This window comes from Canis lupus, chromosome 7, assembly GCF_003254725.2.
Source record: "Canis lupus dingo isolate Sandy chromosome 7, ASM325472v2, whole genome shotgun sequence".
Lineage (NCBI taxonomy): Eukaryota > Metazoa > Chordata > Mammalia > Carnivora > Canidae > Canis > Canis lupus.
Window position 1 is genome coordinate 53861153 of NC_064249.1, and position 21514 is coordinate 53882666.

At 37.4% G+C, this 21514-nt stretch overlaps 1 protein-coding gene across 4 annotated transcripts in view; it reads left to right on the plus strand.

Annotated features, from left to right (window-relative positions):
- The window catches only part of RPRD1A (regulation of nuclear pre-mRNA domain containing 1A), an 82498-nt gene extending 63233 nt beyond the window's left edge, over positions 1–19265 (plus strand). For 2 of the 4 annotated variants that reach the window (XR_004817294.2, XM_025429121.3), the window contains 2 exons: positions 15754–15951; positions 18477–19265. Coding sequence is in view for 3 of the 4 variants with exons in the window: in XM_025429121.3 (XP_025284906.1) it covers positions 15754–15903 (150 nt within the window). In the remaining variant the exon portion in view is untranslated. Of the gene's footprint in view, positions 1–15753 lie in introns of all 4 variants that reach the window. The other 2 variants (XM_035718929.2, XM_025429120.3) reach the window with 1 other exon arrangement.
- Positions 19266–21514: the final 2249 nt, after the last annotated feature.

The following is a 21514-nucleotide window of genomic DNA, read 5'->3' on the forward strand; positions in this document are numbered from 1 at the left end:
TCCTAAGTTCACTGCATCAGTTTGGTCAGGACCTGGCTTGCATCACTTCACAAGAGGAAGCATTGGTCATGTAGCAGTTAGCATGGTGATGTAGCTGGCATAACAATGTTAAACTACGTTAAATGTTCAGAATATGGCAAGCACATTGTTTTATTGGTTGCCAGTTTAGTCACAGATGGGTTTCTTTTTTGACTCTGGATTCCACATTAGAAAAAGGAATGAACTACAGTGTATTCAGAGGCAGGGGCTAGGATGCAAAGGAAATAGAAACAATACTTTGGAAGACATTTGAAGGAAATAGGGATATCAGAGACCAGACTTGGGGACAGGCATAACTTATGTGCTATGTGTCTTCACATGCTTTGAAAACTATCAGAAGAGAGGAGGTGGGTTTAGATAAGTGGGTAGAACTAGGACCAGTGGATATGTTACAGGTGCCAAGACCATTCTATTAGCACTGACTAATGTGAAAGAACTACTTAATAAAGTACAGAGTTTCAGCCTCTCCCATCCACATCTACAGCAAACACAGCCCATCTCAGGCCAAATGAAGGTAAAACCTCACAATAAAGATCTACTTACCTCAGTTCCTGTTAGCGAATAATCATGTTCAACTTTTTAAAAAATTACAAGGAATGCCAGAAGTCAAAAAACATCCTGAAGAGACAAAACAGACTCATGTAGGACATATTTGGAATTAACAGATGAAAAATGTTACTGGTTAATATGTTAATAACTCTAACGGAAAGTAGATACCATGCTAGAAATAAACACTGACAGTGAAGAGTGCCTTTGATGGTCACCTCAATAGACGGAACAGTTATTAATGAGCTTGATAATAGGTCAATATAAACTTCCAAACTGGGGATCCCTGGGTGGTGCAGCGGTTTAGCGCCTGCCTTTGGCCCAGGGCACGATCCTGGAAACCCGGGATCGAATCCCACGTCGGGCTCCCGGTGCATGGAGCCTGCTTCTCCCTCTGCCTGTGTCTCTGCCTCTCTCTCTCTGTGTGTGTGTGTGACTATCATAAATAAATAAAAATTAAAAAAAAAAAAAAACTTCCAAACTGAAATGCAAAAAGAAAAAATAAGGGGGGGTAACAACCAACATTGAACATTTAAGAATTGTGGTATAATTTGGAAAGTTGTCACACACATGCTTGGAACACATGGAGAAAAATTGAAGCAGTACTGACCAAGAGTTTTCAAAATTAATGACTGACATCAACGATCTAGGAAATTCCAAGAAGAAACACTAGGCAGGACCCCCCAAAAACCTGCAGTCTACACTTAAGCATATCTTATTCAAACTGCAGTACGCCAAAGAAAACCTTGAAAGAAACAGTAAGGGCAAGAGAGACATAGGATGAGAATTATAGGGGTTTCTTCCAGAAACACCCAAGAAGGGAAGAAGAATGAAAAATGTTAAATGAAAAACTGCACCAATCTAGAAGTTTATATCCAGTGAAATTACTCTTTCAAAGTTAAGGATAAATAGTTTGCTGTTGGGCATACTGAAGAAGAGGTTGAATGATGAGGACAAGAGAAATGATGGGTCTGTTACTTGTATATATATAAACTACTAGCCCTGGGAGTGGGTAGAATGTATTCAGCAAAAACGTATTTCAGTGATTTTGAGGAATGTTATAAATAAGATTTTGCTCTTGGAGCTTTGCCCTGGACATGAGTATATTAAGGGTTGGAGGAGGGATGTAGCCAAAAAGCAAAAATACACAAAACAAAAAAGCCAAAAAAACCCACAATTTTTGCTCCCAAACAGCCAGAATCTCCGATTTATGGTCTGCCTGTTAAAACCTTGTGTAACGGTGTTCCATGAGATAACCAATTATGGAATTATCTGACCTTTATGACCCTGAGATAGTGTGATTCTTTAGTAACTGGATAATATTTTTACTATGGGAGTGAGGCTGAAAGGTCACACAGAAAATGAAAATAAAGATAGCTTATTTAAGTCTACTTCCTCATTTAAATGAATAAAAAAATTAACTTGATTTTTTTACAGCTTATTGACTTAAATTACTTCTCCTGACTTCATTTTTGTTTTGTAAACAGAATTAGTCTATATGCTGTTAACTCCTGGACAACCTCTTCCCCCCCAAAATCAAAACTGATGATTATCAGCAGGTTCTGCTTTCTTGGAATATTGGTCATCACTCCTGATTAGACTAGCTCCTTTTCTTGTGTCGTTTCTGCTTGTGTCTTCTCTGTTGTTGCTACTTTTACTAGTATTGGTCCTTTTTGTGTTTAAAAAAATTAGTCTTAAGGCCCATATGCTGTTATTCATGAGAAAAGGACAGCTCATCACTACTGGGTATTTCAGAGATATTTTAATGGCAGAATTAGATTACCTAATACAAGTCACAGTTTATTTGTAGAATTTTGTTTTATGGACATGACGATCCTGTCACTGTGGTGATCCTCTATTTGATGTAACTGCAGTTGGATAGCGTATTTCCTCAAAATACCCATCCTATTAATAATTCCAAGATATGAAAGGGCAGTATAATGGTTAAGAATGAGGACTCTGAACCCAGACTGTCTAGGTTTGAGTTCCTTTTTGTTCCTTAATTTGTTGACTTTGGGGGACATTTCTTAATCAGTGGTTGTTAATTGTGCTTTAGTTTCATTGTATGTAATGCATGGATAATGGTAGTCTCTACCTATGAAGATTAAATGGATCACTTAGAACAATGGTTGACATTTAGTAATAAGCACGTCAAAAAATCAGTTTGGGTCACAATATGCTAGATTCTATCTAAAAATGTATAAGGCTTATTTATAACAGTATCTACCCTCATTACAAGTGAGCATTGATTTTTCAAAACCCAGTTGATAAGCAGGTTGGCATTGAGTTCCTTGCATAAAAAATTGTCCCTGAGGAAACTTTTTTCCACTTGTTAACAACTTAGAAAGCTAATGAACCTTTGTAGTAATAGGTTTGTAACTTATTAACAGGTAGGAATTATTTTTTTTAAGATTTTATTTATTTATTTCATGAGAGACACAGAACACAGGCAGAGGGAGAAGCAGGCCCCATGCAGGGCGCCTGATGTGGGACTCGATCCCCGGACTCCAGGATCACGCCCTGGGCCGAAGGCAGGCGCTAAACCACTGAGCCACCCGGGATCCCCTTCAAGGATATTTTTTTAAAGTTAAATCTGCCTTTAGAAAGCACATTTAAGAGAATGAGAGTAAGCCTACAAAGGATGTCAGAGGTTGTGTTAGGGATTATTTATTTACACTAAAGTATTTGCCACTAAATGATAAAACTTGTGCACACAGTCAAGGGAAAATGGCTCCATCAGAGAGAAGTGGAATGTGAAAAGAAATGAGAAGGAACTTGGTAACTGCGTTTTACATATTTTTAAAAAATTATCAAAAGCAGGATTAGATCCCAAGCTAAGTTTGAGTATTAGTAGAAGACAAATTCAAGCAAACCACTGAATATCTTTATCTGCTTTGCCCTCTTTCTCCTGGAGATGGCAATAGACAACTAAGACAACTAATCAATCTCAGAAAGCCCCTAACATGGTGGAATTTTTTGGCCTTCTTAAAAACAAAACTGCGATTTTTTTTTTTTTTAAGTCTTAATACTTCAGTTGACTTTTCCTATCTATCCTACCAAAGAGCCCCAACCCCAGGGTAACCAAAATGAAGTCAATTATAGTGAATCCTGAAAAATGAGAATCCAAGCTAATAGTTATATTGAGAGCAGAAACTTAAGAAAGACATGTATGTTAACATTTTAAGAGAGGGAACTGACATAATGGAATACACGTTAAAGAACAAAACCACTAGGGGTCTTCAAGAGAATAAAAAAAAGGAACCAAGATTGTGGAGATGGGGTTCTATAATATAAAAATTGTGTCTCGATACTATTTTGAGTGAAGATAAGTAACCTTACCTTCAAAATTTATTTGTTCTTCTGTGACTCAAGAATTCACTTACTTTAATTCTCAAATGGGTAAAGACTGGTAAGAATGATAAATTTTAAATAAAACAACAAGATTTCAGACTAAGGATACATATATTGAGGTATTCAGGGAGAAATTAAGTTGCTTGGATATTGCATAGATATGCCTTCGGAAATAGGGTGTCATGGGAATACTACACCACTGTCTCCATCGTTAAGAAACACTGTTGGAGGAGGAGGAGGGAAAGTCTAACTATCATTCTCAGATGTACCCGATTTCCTTTGCTGAAAAAGACTCAGCATGTCTTTCTTACTGGGTTTTATCCAGTCCCATCACATTGTTCTACTTGAAAGGGAACCTAAAGATTGATTTTACAAATGAAAAGAGAGAAAGACTTCTCAAAGGCCTGTTTTCAGAACATCCTGAAACCTGGACTATGCTCAAACTTGCATGCTAAGCTACACAGCATGCTCAGTAGAATTAGGATTGGGCTTCCTGGCTTGATGCATTCCTCCTGCTACAGAAGCTCTCAAGAAGTGGATACGGAGAAAGGGGCTGTAACATGGTAGGCCTGATACATGCAGTTGTTGCCCATGGTTTTTAATGACCACATGCAGATGCAGTTGAAATTCTCCCAAATCTTTTTTTTTTTTTTAAAGTCCTAATCAAGTATGACCCAAGAGTGTAATTATTAGTAGCATCTGCAAGAAAAAAGCAGCCATATAAATACTTAAATTCAGAAATAGTTAAAATGTTTATTTACAGCAATTGGAATTTTAGAAGAACTGTATCTGGGTCAGCCCTAAAATAAGAACTCCAAATTTGGGGACATTTATTTTCTTTGCTCTTAGTGCACGGTGGTTCTGGCACCATCCCAGAATGTTAACAAGTTATATAACAATTCATAATTTGAAAACTTGTGCTTTAATTTATTCATCCTTACAGCCCTATAAAATAGGTATCCCTGTTTTATAAAGAAAGCAACAGGCTTAGATAATCTTAGGGAGTCCTTGCCTAAAGTCACATAGGTAGTAAATCAAGGCAGTACTTGCACCCAGATCTTTTGACCTCATGCTTAGAAGTATTGACTAGGGACCTGTTCATAGCCAGTGCTCTGCTGGACACAAAGTGTGTTTCCCCCTAATTATGGGTATGAAGACCAGAATAGTAATAGTGTAACAGTATTTAAGTTCAGAAATAACTCTAATAGTAGCAGCTCAGGAAGTTAGTGTGAGACTAACGTAGAAAGTTTGTGTGACAGTATCTGGTCTTAACGTAGCTCTAAAATGGAGAAGATTAGTCAATATATGCTCAGGTGTAAAAGGCTTTTCTATAGGTAGTTCAGATTTCAAGCTAGTTCTAACCCACTCTGAGTGCACACAAGACATCACACCTAATTCATTAATGTTGAAGTACAGAGAGGACAAATATGGGCATTGTTAAGTGAGGAATATAATGAAGGAGATGTAAAGTGACCCATGTAAACAGTTAATAAGAGTGAAGTGTAAAGCATTGGTTCTCAAAGTCCTGCCACAATGCTGCCTGAGAACATTTACTCTAGTAATTGTTTTAGTGAGTGAATGAAATCCAAAGTAGCACAACAAAGCTGTGATTATATGGATGTTTCTTAGAATGAAGCTCTTAAAAAGTGAGGTAGTTTCAATAAAAATACTATATAAACAGTATAGGTGACTCATGTGGTGAAGAAATAAAAGATGGCAATTAGCTCATTGAAGTTTGGAAAATAGTGATTGAAAGTTGGGAGAGGTGGTTTGAGGAAGCCTGAGGTTCTGAAAAGCCTATCTCTTGTAGAGTTTTGGGTATATAACACATACCTACTCAAAGTATAGTATGTACGTAATTGTTACGGACTTACAGGGCACCTGGCTGGCTCAGTCAGTGGAGTGGGTGACTCTTAGGGTCGTCAGTGTGAGCCCCATATTGGGTCTAGAGGCTACTTTAAAAAGTAGTTGTGGACTTAAGATGTGTCTCATTTAAAATACTGTAAATAGCTATTAGCTAAATAAAGGTCGTTAAGATGGAAAAGAACAATTTGTAGAGAGAAAAGATGCAAAGTTGGTTTTTTAGTTAATTTAAATATCATTTCCTAGTAGAAAAGTATGCAGATAAATTTTTCATTTGATCTGTATCCTCTTTTCAAAAACTAATTTTTGGGGCACCTGGGTGGCTCAGTTGAATGACCAACTCTTGATTTCAGCTCAGGTCATGGTCTTGGGGTCATGGGATGAAGCTGGATCAAGTTGCATTGGGCTCCCGAGCTCAGTGGGGAGTCTCCTTCAACATTCTCTCTCCCCTCTGCCCCTCCCCTTCTCCAAAACAAATCTAAAAAAAATATTTTAAGGCTGTAGCTAAACAATTATATAAAGAAAAGATATGTATTCTCTTATGAATGTTGTATTTCTTAAATACATGTGTGTCTGAAAGGGCTTTAGTTATTCAGATGACTAGAATTGTTTTCCATTATTTTTTGGTGTACTCATTCAGTTTTTTTAGTGTATCTTTGTGCATATGTGAACAATCAGTAGGATGTCAGAGCAGGACATTGTTGAGTGATCAGCAAGTACTAGTGAAAGTACAGTGTGGGAGAAGTAATCAGAGAAAGTTCAGTTGAAGGGTTTGGGATTTAAGCTGGCACTTGAAGGATGGTTAGAAATTGGATGTGGATAATAGGTAAAAGGAATAATTTGGACAAAAGATTCTGAAGAGGAATTTGTATCAATTTTGGCTTTACAAAAATTTTGTGTTCAGAGCAGTCTTAATACTACAGAATTCCTTATTATTTATCAATAAATAGAGTGTATTGCTTTACTGTGTCTTTGGAGTCGAAAATTACAGATTGTTCTGCAAAATTCTTAACAAATCTGCAGCAGAATATGGATAATTTAATACAAATGGTATTCAACAAAACATTTTGAATAGTTTTTGATGATACCATCTTTTTTGAATGGTGATTGTTGTAGTAGTTGTCCAAGGATAACTAAGATCTAATTGTTTATTCATTAATTTTGACTGATGTTATTAAATTGTGTTGTGTGGCTGGCGTCAGGCATTTATCTTTTGGATTAAGGTAGTACATGCATACAGTGTAGTTTGTAAAGTGCACTGCTACTTGATGTACAGTGTAATTTGTGAAGTGCTCTCCTACTACTGGTTTGGTTCAGACCCTAGTTCTCTTTCTTAGACATTAGCAGTGAACTCCTAATTTGGTTTCTTCCTCAGGTTCAAACTCTTAAATGTGGCTGTCTTGGTAATGGAATTAATTTCTTCACTCTGTACCATACACTGGTGGTAGTGAATTGGCATGCTCATATCATGCTCTTTATCCTCTCTACCCTGTTATCTTGCTGTTTCCATGTTCTATTTTGTTCTACTCACCTCTTTCAATTCTGAAAACCTTCCTGAACTTTTCATTGTGGCGAAGTCCTCCATCCTGCAGTTCTGGTATGTCATAGAAAGTGGGTTTTGCCTCTAATGGAGCACATCATACTTTATTGTAATTATTCATTTGTTTACATGTTCTTCTAGGTAAGGATTATGATTCATCTTTGTGTTCCCAGCATAGTGACTGGGTACATTCTGTAGTAGATACTCAAGAAATGTTTAAATGAAGTATCGAGTAGATCAGTTGAGACCTTCAAATTCAATATCAAATAACAGAATGATGCATTTGTTGGAAAAATGAAAATAATACACAGTAAGAACTAGAATCTAAAATCCAAAGACTGTCACACTGCATCTAACATGTTGGTATATAAATTGATAGGTGTTATAAGTTATAGATGTATAGAAAGTAGTTATTATAAACAATGTCTTTATTTTCTGTGGAATTGCTTTTGTTTGACCCTTTTGACCATCGCTCATGTTCATCACTGGTTTTTATGTAATATTTGCATTAACAGATTGGTCTTTCCAAAAAGTCAGGTTGGAATTTGATGGAGAATATTTATATTGTATAAGCTTGGCATTTACTGCACTTGAATTTTTTTTTAAGTGAATTTCTTGTGAAGTAGCAGAACTTGGAATCCCTTTCCCATTATAAAAACAATTCTGTTCGAGGGTGCTAGCGTGGGTCAATCGGTTAAGCATCCTACTCTTTATTTTGGCTCAGGTCATGATATTAGGGTCATGAGATCAAGCCCCACATTGGGCTCCATGTTCTGCTTGTCCCTCTCTGCTGCTCCCCACGTGTGCAGTCTCTCTCTCTCTCTCTCTCTCTCTCTCTGTCTCTCTGAAATAAGTAAAATCTTTAAAAAAAAGAAAAATAAACAATACTATTTGTGGCACTGAGGTTCTCAGACTAACTCACAAAGCCTTTTTTCCTCCCTTTAATATGTTTATTGAGATGTAATTCACATACCATGTACAATGTACAGGGTTTTTTTTAAAAAGATTTTATTTTTAAGCAATCTCTGTGCCCAACAGGGGGCTTGAATTTATAACCCCCAGATTAAGAGTCTCATGCTCTACTAATTCAGTCAGCCAGTTTTTAAATATATTTACAGAATTTTGCAACCATCACTACTATCTATAATTTTAGATTATTTTTATCCACCCTAATGGAGACCTCTTAAACCATTTCCACTTCATCCCACCCCCAAGCCCTAAGCAACCACAAATCTCATTCCTGTCTCTATAAATTTGGCTCTTCTGGAGATTTCATATAAATGGAACCATACAGTAAATGGTCTATTTAACTAGCTTCTTTTACTTAGCATATTTTCAGGGGTCTTTCATGTCATAGGATATAACAATACTTTGTTTATTTTTATGGCCAAATAATATTACATGGTAAGAATATATCATGTTTTGTTTCTCTATTCATCAGTTGAGGGATATTTGGATTATTTTTCCTACTTTTCACCTATTGTGAATTACTATGAACATTCATTGGGCATACATTTTCATTTCTCTTTTGTATATGTCTATGAATAGAATTGCTGGGTTATATGGTAACTCTGTATGGTTTTTTAGGAACTGCCAGACTACATTTCCACCAGCAATGTGTGAGGGTTTCAGTTTCTCCACATATTTGTCAGCACTTGTCTTTTTTTCTTTTTTCTTTTTTTTTTAGATTTATTTATTTATTTGAGACAGCATAAGCCCTGGGTGAGCTGGGGTTGAGGTGGAGGTTGGGCAGAGAGAGGAGGAGAGAGAATCTTCAGCAGACTCCCTGCTGCTTTTACATTTCCAGTAAAAGCAGTATACATCATCTCAGTATTTATTTATTTATTTATTTTTAAATTTTTATTTATTTATGATAGTCACACACACACAGAGAGAGAGAGAGGCAGAGACATAGGCAGAGGGAGAAGCAGGCTCCATGCACCAGGAGCCCGACGTGGGATTCAATCCCGGGTCTCCAGGATCGCGCCCTGGGCCAAAGGCGGGCGCCAAACCGCTGCGCCACCCAGGGATCCCCATCTCAGTATTTATTGCTAAGAGAAGGGGCTTAATTTCTTAATGGGTTTGCTCTGGGGAAATGTTTAATCTTTATTTATTTATTTATTCTTTTTATCTTAAAGTTTAAAATTCAAGTTCTTCCCTTTCTTTGGAGCTGGAACAGAAATTAATTTAGGGAAAAAAAGTTAAGTTTAAACACAAAATAAATTTTTTAAAGGCTGTTTTTGCAAAATGCAGGTTTAGTTTAAAAAGAATGAGAAGATTCTGAGAGGGATTTTTAAAACCAGTATTGGCTTTGCCTGTTGATTGACTTTGTCACTTTGACTTTTCCTGATTCAGTGCATATGTGCCAGTGGATCCACAATTTGTATTTTCTCTTTCATGCTTAGGTTTTTTTTTTGTGGAGTTTTTTTAGGGGCGAGGTTGGGGTTGGTTTACTAATTGAAGAAGGAGATACTTGTTTTTTTCAGTTTTACTAATTAAAAATGGACAGATAAAATTGTATATATTTAAACTGTACAGTGTGATTTGTTATGTCTACTTTGTTGAAATGATAACCACAATTAGGGCAATTAACACATCTATCATGTCACATAGTTGTCTGTATGATGAAAACACTTAGGTTTCCTCTCAGCAATTTTCAAGTGCACAGCATAGTATTTTATTAACTATAGTCAACATGCTCTACATTAGATCTCCAGAGTTTATTCATCTTATAACTGAATACTGGTTTCCTTTGACCAGCATTTCCACATCTCCCCCTGCCATCCCAACTCTTGGTAACCACCACTCTACTCTGTTTCTATGAGTTTTTCTCTTTTCTTCTTTTCTTTTCTTTCTTTTCTCTTTCTTTTAAGATTTTATTTATTTATTCATGAGAGACACACAGAGAGAGAAGCAGAGACACAGACAGAGGGAGAAGCAGGCTCCATGTAGGGAGCTCGATGCAGGACTCGATCCCGGGACTCCAGGATCATGCCCTGAGCCAAAGGCAGACACTTAACTGCTGAGCCACCCAGGTGCCCCCTTCCTTCCTTCCTTTCTTTTCTTTTCTTTTTTTTTTCTTTCTTCTCTTCTCTTTTCTTTTTTCTTTCTTTTCTTTCTTTCTTTCGTTCTTTCGTTCTTTCCTTTCTTTCTTTCTGATTCAACATGTAGTGAGATTACATAGTTATTCATCTTTCTCCGACTGATTTCTTTTTTTTTTTTTTTAAGATTTTATTTATTTATTCATGATAGTCACAGAGAGAGAGAGAGAGGCAGAGACACAGGCAGAGGGAGAAGCAGGCTCCATGCACCGGGAGCCCGATGTGGGATTCGATCCCGGGTCTCCAGGGTCACGCCCTGGGCCAAAGGCAGGCGCCAAACCGCTGCGCCACCCAGGGATCCTCTCCGACTGATTTCACTTAGCATAATCTCCTCTAGGTTTGTCCATTTGCAAATGCCAGAATTAATCTTTTTTCTTACAGCTGAATAATATTAATTATATATATATGTGTGTGTGTGTGTGCATATATATATATGCACTACATCATCTTTATTCCTTCATCTGTTGACAGAAACTCAGTTGGCATATCTTGGCTTTTGTGAATTATGCTGCAGTGAACATGGGGTGTAGATACCTCTTTGAGATCACTGATTTTCTTTCTGAGGTCAGTGTTAGATATTTGTTCTAACATCTGGAGGTCACCTCCTAGCTGTCTTCCCTTTTTCTCTCCTGCAAACTAGTTGGCCTACAGTTTAGCTATTATGAATCTCCTAATTGCCTTTCGCCATAGCCTCCACTGTTCTTGACATTACCATTAGGCTTGAACTTTTCCTTGCTTTGTTCTAACTAAAATCAGTTCCTTTGTGAAGAAATTAGGTTCTGTCTGTTTTATGGCCTGCTTCTTCTGTCAGGCAAAAATCTTTTGTGTCAGGGGTCTATAACTAGGGATGGGGACAATGTAAATTTTTGTCTGAGTGTTACCCCTGCTGTATAGGAGCTGAGCTTTTAGTAAGTGAGGAGGGGTGCAGCAGCCTGTATTATCTCAGTTTTGCCTTTGTGGCCTATCACCTCCTGAGTCGGGGCGAGGGTTCTCAGCGCCACAATATTCTTTACTTGCCACGTCCAAGATAGAGCTTCTGTTTTACCAGTGGGGGCCAAGTCAAAAGCCCTTTGGCCCTTAACTACACTATGCTGAGGCAACCTTAGCAACAGGTAGCTGGGGATAGGATGATAAATGCCGATGCCTTGCCCTTCTCAGGAAGAAAGCCCTCTGACTGGGAACTGCCAGAGTGATCCTTGTGTTCTTGGCTGCAGGTGTCTGAGGGGAGTCTGCCTTGCTGAGCTTCGAGTAGGAAGGGAGGGAACATCTTGGTTGATACCACAGACGCTTGCCTTTCTTAATGGATTTTTTTGGAATAGATGTCCTTTAAGATCATTTCCAGAGGCTTTAAATGGCTAGTATGTTTTTTTAAAATAGTTTTCATCAGGGAGTGGGTCAGTTGAACTCCTCACACTATCATGCTGAAAGTCAGTCTCCTCTAGGTCAGTAGTTCTGAAACGACATTTTGAATCTTTAATGCCCTCTTCTCCTTTTGCCCAATTTTATTTTCTTTATTGTATTTATAGCTAAAATAATACTTAAATGTTTTTTAGGTCTCCTTCCTTCTGAAATGTTAGCTTTGTGGAGGCAGGAGACCTTATCTGTTTTGTTTAATGCTATATCTCCATTGCTTTAATAAATATATACTTGCCATATGCCAGGGACTGCTGTGATAGCATTTCTCTAAAAGGGCTGTGAAAAAGGAGAGTACATTCATGGTGCTGTGATTCTGATCTGAGAGAAGTACTGTTGTTATTGTACAGCAAAATCAAAGTAATGCATCCTCTTGTAAGCATTGTTGCCATAAGAAACCAATCTGGAACCTTGGAGCCTCTGTCTAGACCACCTAATCAAGCAATTTAAAACTAACAGGGCTGTGGTCTGGTTCGTGTTATCGAGTAGTTCCCAGGCTTCATCCAGTTCTTCAGGCTCACATCAGACAACTTGCCACAGCTCTTTAAATCTTCTGGGTAGGAGATCCTGCCTGTGGCAATAGCAGAAAGCTTTGACTACTACATACTTTTGTTTCTGAGTTGGGGAAGTATGATTTCACATGCTTATGAAGGATAATAACTCTTCTTTCACATGGAACTATTGAGAGGATTGAATGAGTTAATATTTTTATTCTTTTATTTTTTTAAAGATTTTATTTATTCATGAGAGACACACAGAGACAGACAGACAGACAGACAGACAGAGGCAGAGACACAGGCAGAGGGAGAAGCAGGCTCTATTCAGGGAGCCTGACATGGGATTCAATTCGGGGTCTCCAGGATCAGGCCCTGGGCTCAAGATGGCGCTAAACCACTGAGCCACCCGGGCTGCCCCATGAGTTCATATTTTAATGCCTGGCATATCATGGACATTCAGTAAATGGCAGCTTTTGTTTATATACACCAATTAGCTGAAAGCTTGTAGTTGCCAATATCATTTGAATTAAATCTTAATTGAAGAACAACCTACTGGATGCTAGAAACTGGAAATTAGGGTGAGCAGTAATGACCGCTAAAGGGACATGACATTTCTCAAAACATATTTTCTTTTTTTTTTTTTTTTTTTTTTAAAGATTTTATTTATTTATTCATAGAGACAGAGAGAAAGAGGCAGAGACACAGGCAGAGGGAGAAGCAGGCATCATACAGAGAGCCTGATGTGGGACTCGATCCAGGGTCTCCAGGATCACGCTCTGGGCTGCAGGCGGCGCTAAACCACTGCGCCACCGGAGCTGCCCCTCAAAACATATTTTCTAAAAAAAAAAAAAAAAAGACAAAAAACCCCCACATATTTTCTAGCAGAGAATAATTGCTTTTGAGTATGTTTGAACAACATCTGAATATATCATGCTGGCCCCAGACTGCTTTATGTATTTATTCAAAAATGATTTATCTAAGAACAGTGGGACAGATGGAGAGAAGTTGTCTGCCCCATACCAGTGTGTTTTGAGGAAGAAACTGCTAAATGTGGACATGTGTAATGAGATCTTACTGAGAGGTATGCATCTAGAATGTGAAATATTCTGGTGCTAATCTTTTGTATGCCGCTCTGAGCTACTATGCTGAAACTTAATTGGTGTTCCAGTGTGTATCACTTGTGAAGGGGATAAGGGAAGAGGAAAATTCATACCTTGAAATTCTAGATTTCTATTAAATTCTTATACTCCATCTTGATCTTCATGATAAATTAGAAATGCAGGGACATGTAGATACGGCAAGAATTGACACCTACCTCTTATGTGCCCAAAGCTATCCTTGAACTTTTCCAGCCTTCAGCCTTGCCTGCTTTGCCTGCCACTCTGCCCAGTTCCCTGTACTTCAGAATGCTTCTGTTCCCCATTCCCTTAGAGCAGTTGAGGTTTAGTAATTGTTATAAATCCCTTTCCCCTTGTGTGGTTATTCTTTAAGGGAGAAGGCTCAGTCATACAAAGAAACCTTACTAGTTGATTTCATTTAGGCAGAAAAACTAAAGAAGTGGCTTACAACTTTATGTATTAGCATCCTTTTGGGAACTTTACAAAATCCATGAACTTTGGACCCACTTCCAGAGATTATTCTCATTTAATTAATAGGTAGTAGGACTGAAGTTCTCTTGAAAAATCTGTTCCTTCAAAAATTCCTTAGCTGACTCTGTACAGAATTGAGAACACCAAAGAAGAAGGGCTTTTGATAGTTAGACCTTCTACCTAAAAGAAAGCTTATCAATTACCTTTTCTGTCTTATTTGTGAGACAAATGGTTAGAGGGAAGGAGAAGGTTCTAGGCTTTTCTAGAAGGAAAAATACCCATTTTCTAAATTCCCTCTTTCTAAATAAATTAAATAAATAAATAAATTAATTAATTAATTAATTAATTAATTCCCTCTTTCACATCTCCCCTCCACTAGGTGATCGAGCATAGAAGAATCCTCTCTCCATGTTGAATTCTGGAAACCAGTTAAAAGGAGATATTCCCAGTGTAGAGAATGGGCTGTTTCCCTCTAAGCCAAATGATCTTGATTGGTTTCCAGTCTCTGAGTCTTTGGACCACTGTTAGCAGGGTTTCCTAACCTTTTTTGGGCCGTTGAAATTGTTTGGTAGTCTGGTGTTTGGACCCCTTCTCAAGTTCAGTATCTTATTTTTTTAAGATTTTATTTATTTGACAGCACAAGCAGGAGGAGCGGCAGAGGGAGGGGGGGAAGCAGGCTCCCAGCTTGATTCCAGGACTCCGGGATCATGACCTGAGCCAAAGGCACCTAATGTGACTGAGCCCCTAGGTGCCCTTCAAGTTCAGTATTTTTTTTTTTAATTTTTTTTCAAGTTCAGTATTTTAATGTAGAAAGTAAAATGCATGGCATTACAAAGGAAACAAATTATATTAAAATACAGTTGTTGACATAATCAAATTTGTACAATAATATATGAATCTTTATTGACACATTAAATAACATTTAGTGGTTGGTCTAATAACTACCGTAATTTCAAAGTTGTAACAAATGTAAACAGTATTTCAAGATAGCTTTAAAAACTTGTAATATTATAGCAACTTGTTTCTATTGGAGACAAACTCACAGGTACTAATAATACTCCTGTGATGTGTTGCCACCATTCACAATTGAAAACAAGGCTAGGTGGCTCAGTGGTTTGGTGCCTGCCTTTGGCCCAGGGCGCAATCCTGGAGTCCCAGGATCGAGTCCTGCATCGGGCTCCCTGTGTGGGGCCTGCTTCTCCCTCTGCCTGTGTCTCTGCCTCTCTCTGTGTCTTTCATGAATAAATAAATAAAAATCTTAAAAAAAAAAAAAGGCTAAATTTGAGTTTAGGTTTGTGAAAACAAATACATAATTTTTCTTATCTAAGCTCAAGGACACTTGGAAATCTTACATGTTGAGGTTGGAATATTAATATGTTAGTCTTCTTTTCACAGATGTGTAACAACAACTGTTTAAAATTGTGGCTTCTTGGGCACCTGGCTGGCTCAGTCAAGCTAAGCATCTGACTCTTGATTTCCCCTCATGTCACCATCTCAGGGTTGTGAGATTGAGCCCCAAGTCAGTATGGAGCCTGCTTAAAATTTTTACACTCCCCCCCCCCCAACTTGTGCTCACATTCTCTGTATCTCAAAAAGAAAAGAAAAGAAAAGATTGTGGTTTGTGGTTTTTTCATAATAATAGTTTATCCTAGTAGTGTATTTCCAAAGTCCCTTTTTGATCCTAAAGCTAACGTTGTAATCATCCTTTTTTATTCAGCATTAACTGAGTGTAATACCAGGTTATATGCAGAGTATTAGTTAGATAGCTCTTCTCTCAACTCTCAGAATGCTAATGAAAGTGGTTTGATTTACAGGAATACAAGCGGAAGTTAGCCAGAGTTTCCCTGGTACGCAAAGAACTCAGGTCCCGGATCCAGAGCCTGCCAGACTTATCCCGATTGCCCAATGTTACTGGAAGCCACATGCACCTGCCCTTTGCAGGGGACATCTACAGTGAAGATTGATGACCAGTCTCTTTCCAGGGCCCAGGACTTTGCAAGAGATGGAGACAGGTTAGGTGGACAGTCCTGTAGCGTTATTTTTGTATATGGTTGAGAGAATGACTAAGAAAAAGAAGTGAAAAGTAATTTATAAAAATTGTTTAAAATGTTGGTTTGTTTACTATTTTATTGGTAAGTTAACATGACTTAGTTTAAACAAAGTGATCTCTGTGTATTAATAAGCCTAGAAATAGTGATTATTTTCAAAAGATCTTTTTGTAAATTTTTTTGATTCAAGGCCTTGTGAGAAATTCCATGTTTCTATTTCTTCATGTATTTTCAAATATTTTTCTTTATTTTCTTCAGTATCTAATCACTGTAAAGTATGTAATTCCTAAAGGGTGAGAATTAATCAAGAGTTGGTAGAGACTTTATTATGGTATAGTTAGGACTTGATTGTAGGAGTGACTAAATGTTCCAACTTAATCTTCACCCTTCTTCCTGACCAAAATATCAGTTCTGTGCCTCTTAAAGCTTTTGATTCCTTATTTTCTAGAGGTCAGTAATTTAACACAAAAGTAAGGCTCAGATTAAAGTTTAGGGAACTTTTCCACAATAGTACTGTCGGGGTTCCATTCCAGCTGCCAGTGTAGAATAAAAGGAGTGTTAAATAGGGACCCCCTTGATCAAATGGTTTAGAATTATTTGAGTAGGTTAATATGAAAATGCTTTGGAAATGTTGTAAAATTTGACCTTCTACCAAGAGGACAACTTTAATTCTGGAACTGATTGCTATTTTCAAATCAGTCTCCTTTTAACACAATAGATCCCTTTAACATAAAGCCATCTAGGGGATTAAAAGAAACAAAATAATGATAACTTTTACTATTTACTTAGCCGTTTAACTTTAAAAACAATAGTATTTTTAGCTCTAAAATCTCAACACAATATTCCTTGAAGTTCAGTAAAGTAGCCTGGAACATTTTTAATGTTTCCTTAAGGTTTTTGAATGACTGTATATTTGGAAATTAAGCAGTGCTACACTACAGGGTAGATCTGGCAAATACTATATTTGTATATTTAGAATTACCAAAACAAATGTACTTTTACCTTTTATTTCTAACCCTGTGTGTTAGAGCAGTTGCATGCTCTCCTGCTTTCTTTTTAAATCACATTGTTAAGCTGTGGATTTATACTCAATAATGACTTAGGATAAACATTATTTTCACTCATTACATATTAGACATTTTTCTTTTCCTTGTAAGCAGATTCAAACTAGGTAGTCAATAAAACAAACATCTTTTAAATCCCATAAGCCAGTTAATGTCTTACTAGTCTGAATGGCTTCACTCTTTTGTTCTAAATATTAGAAATTATAGTTAAAATTAATTTATATGTGAAGGAAAAGGCAAATACTTACTTTCAGTACCCAGTAGTTCTGGAAACAGTGCTTTTAACACTTTGACCTCTCTGAAACATAGACACATTTTAGTAGTCCCCATCTATATATGGCTTATATTCCAAAGTCTTTTAGTCAACTTTTGGGACTCTGGGCACATTTTCTCACAGAAACAATAGTAATTAGTTTCCCTGTAAACACTACCACAGAAAGCTCACCTGGGAATCTAATCCACTTAACCATGAATGTACTTAACTTGTAATGTGTTTGACAAATTACTAATAGATCCTGACCAGCATTTGTAACATCACTCTAACTAAGAAAATGGTGTGCAGCAGCCAGACTCATACATTGGGGTGTCTGTCTGTCTTGTGTACCTCTGTCCCTAGGTGTAGGATATGTGAGAAGAAGATTCAGCATGGGGGTGGTGGGGTAACCAATGCACAATTATAAAAACCTAGTTATACCTGTTATAAAAGTATACCATGTAAGTTAGTTTTTCTTGTTAAAGTGAAAACAAAAACTTGTATATTAATTTATTTTCAGTGTCTTGATCTTATTTATGATCTGCTAAAGTGGTGATTTATCCATTCAAAATATATTTTTTCCATTTAAAACTAATTTATAAACTATGTACTCCTGGGAAGATTTGAATTATTAGAAGTTTGTTGAAATATTTTCACCATTTAAGACAGACTTCTTAGATACTGATTTTATTGCCAGTATCTGTTCTAAATATTTATGATAAAAATGCATTATTTTTTTAAAGAGCTTGATGCAATTTGTGATAAGTGATAGTACTCAACCTGAATCCTACCCCCAGTCCCACCCTTTGACCAAATCCTCCACAAACCTTTAGCTGTTGGTTAATTCACTAACTGTAAACACAAATGACATGGTCTGGTTTAGAAGTTATTTTTTTCAGCCTTATGATAGTTAACATGGTAAGCCTTAGCAGTGAATAGTCTTCCTTTCTAACAGGTAGACTTACATGTTCTCAAGAAATAGGGTAAGATGGGGTACTATAATACCAAATTCTAAATCATGAGCATTTTCTCCGCTGTGTATGTACATGAGGCAAATCATGCATCTTTGAGTGCAGTTTGGCCTGGCCCCTGAAGAGAAAAGCATGTCACCACACTTGCAGTAGGGGTACTGTGGTTTGAATGGATACCATCACTCTTTTCTCCACAAACAGTGCAGAGAACTGTCTGGAGTGGCAATTTGAACAGATTCCCTGACGTTCCCTCTGCTCCTTCCGTCACTACAGTAAGTAAAAGAACCACCTGGGGGAACCCGGGAGTCTGAGAAAATCAGCTGTGCTCAATAGCCAACCTCCCTCTCTAGGAAAACCAGTCCAGATGCAGCTATTTTGGTACCTCTTCTCACATGCACTCTGAATCAGGGTTTTTCTATAAGAATTCTTTCAGAATCAGCAAAAGCTTGGATGACCTGGTTATCTTGATTTGCAGAATTAAAAGAACAAAACTAGGTTGTCAGTTGTCACTGTAGATGAGCAGATTCTCTATTAGAGTATAGTTATTGAACTGGCTCTGAGAAATCTTTAGAAAGAAAAAAATTCAAAAGTACAAATTAATTGGGAAAGTTAGAATGTCCTTTCTGAATTTTCCATTCTAAAAATTTGTATTATATGAAATAACATAAAGCTACAAAACTGCTTTGTATTCTATTAAGAAATAGCTCCTAAAGATGTAGTCTTGTTTCATAGTTGTTGCACTATATCAAAGCTTTTTAAAGTGTAAACCCAGTTCTTCTCTGTATAGAAAGGGAGCATTGTGTTACTGAATTTATTTATACAGAGCATTTGTTGCCATCTGTAATTCCAGCCATTCGCACACGAGTCTGTTCTGAGGTGGCAATAGCACATGGGAAGATGAAGTTTCCCTGTTTATTTACCCCTTTTTCTTTGGCTGTATCTGATGATAATATAAGATGTTCTTAATAAAGTTTTATGTTGTTTTTGAAATGTGTACATTGTTTTTGGGAATTGGTTAATTGAATGTGGGGTGGGGAGGGGAGAGATTAATGGACTGGGAAGGAAGCAGAATACTGGAAGTATTCATTGACTTTATGGTGGAGAAAGTGTTGAAGGAGATTCCTTTTGCTTGGTCAGTGGTTCCCAAACTTGAGCGAACGTCAGAATCACCTAGAAGGCTACTAAACTACAGATTACTGGGCTCTGCTCCCGGAGCTTTAGGGTAAGGCCTGATAGTTTAGATTGTTAACAACTTGATGCTGATGCACTGAATTTAGGGACCACATTCTTGACAACCATTACTCTAGATCAACTTTCAAGTACATGACATGCTTCACAATTTGCAATTCCAGATAATAATGAAGTATGGCTTTTACAGCTCATTCCTCAGCAAGTTCCTTATGGGGAGAGAACAGGATCACCACTTCTTTTGTGACCTACTGCACTGTAATGCCAAAGTGTTTTTGAGTGAACAAATTCGTTTGGTACTTTGCACTTGTAGAGCATGGGCCCTCACCAAATCTTGAATTTAAAGCAGAATTAGGGAATACTAAAAATCTGTGGGAATCTCTAGGTCAGTGTTTGCCAAATTTCTTTGGTAAGGTTCATTTGGGACATTTTCAGAAAGGGTACATACCTATTGAATCAGAATTTTCTGTGATTCTTATTGTCTAGAAAGCTGGGGAAATGTCCTCTGACCACTGCTCCTGGTTCTTTGTTCCTGGGAGTCCTCTGGTTACTTTATCTGAATCCAGATGTATCTCATTCCCACTCCAGTTCTCCCCCTTTGCAGTAGCAGGTTTTATACAGTGGCACCTATCCAAAGATGCTGCTTCAGAAGATTTGAGATCTAGAGGTCTACATTTTAACAAGGTACTCCCATGATTTTGATGCACTTTGAGAAAGACTGTACTTTGAGAAATAGTGCCCCACACAGCAAATTCTAGTCTGTACTCTACAATAATGGTAGTTCACACATATGTGGTACTTACTGTGCATCAGGAACTGTTCATATGAATATTGCTTCATATGTCCTTTGCAATAAATACTCTGGGGGGATCCCTGGTGGCCCAGCGGTTTAGCGCCTGCTTTCAGCCCAGGGCGTGATCCTGAGTTCCAGGATCAAGTCCCACATCGGGCTTCCTGCATGGATCCCGCTTCTCAAACCTCTGCCTGTGTCTCTGCGCCTCTCTCTCTCTCTCTCTCTCTCTCTCTGTCTCGCAGAAATAAATAAAATCTTTTTAAAAAATAAAAATAGATACTCTGATTATTCCACTTCTACATACGAGGAAACTAAAACACAGTGTAAATTCCGTGTGACCCTGAACAGATCAAATGGCGAGGCTGGGATTCAGATCCATCTGCAAGTTCTGCCCTGAGCCTGTGCTTCTTAACCAGTACATGATGATGCTTGTTAACTGATACATTGTGTAGCAGCTCCATGATTACCAAATCCGCATTTTGCATCACATGTCAAGTTGTATTGAAATTATAACATTATTCAGGTATGCAAATTAAAAACCAACATCTTAGCTAAAAGCACTACTGGAGGGGGCTTGTGAAAGGATGTTACACTCAGGTTTGTGTTTTTATTGAGGTAAAATACATGTAACAAAAAAAGAAATGTAATAAAAAATTTACCATTTTTAAGTGTACTCTGGTATTAAGTACATTGATGATTAACGTTGTGCAATCATCACCACCATGAATATTTAGACTTTTTCATCTTTCTCAACGGAAACTCTGCCCATTAAACAATAACTTCCTATTTCCCAGCCCTTTGCAACTGTTATCCTATTTTCTGTCTCTTTGAATTTGACTTCTCTAGGTACCTCATATAAGTGGGATTAAAGATATTTGTCCTTTTGTGACTGAATTATTTCACTTAGCATAGTGTCTTCTAGGTTCATCACATTGTAGAGTGTGTCCTTTTTAAGACCGAATAGTATTCCATTGTATGGATGTGCCACATTTTGTTTATTCATTTGTTGATGGATGCTTGGATTGCTTCCACATTTTGACTTTTGTGAATAATACTGCTATGAATATGGGTGTACAATATCTGTGCAAGTTCCTGCTTCGATTTCCATTTGTTTCTTTCAAAGCAGTAATTTATATTCACATCAACAGAGTCAGAATGAAGCATTGATAAGTATATTCTAGACATTTAGTGTCAAATCTTTTGAGATATACAGAGATGATTCAACTGCAGGTCTTCTCAAAGAGTTTACAGTCTAGTG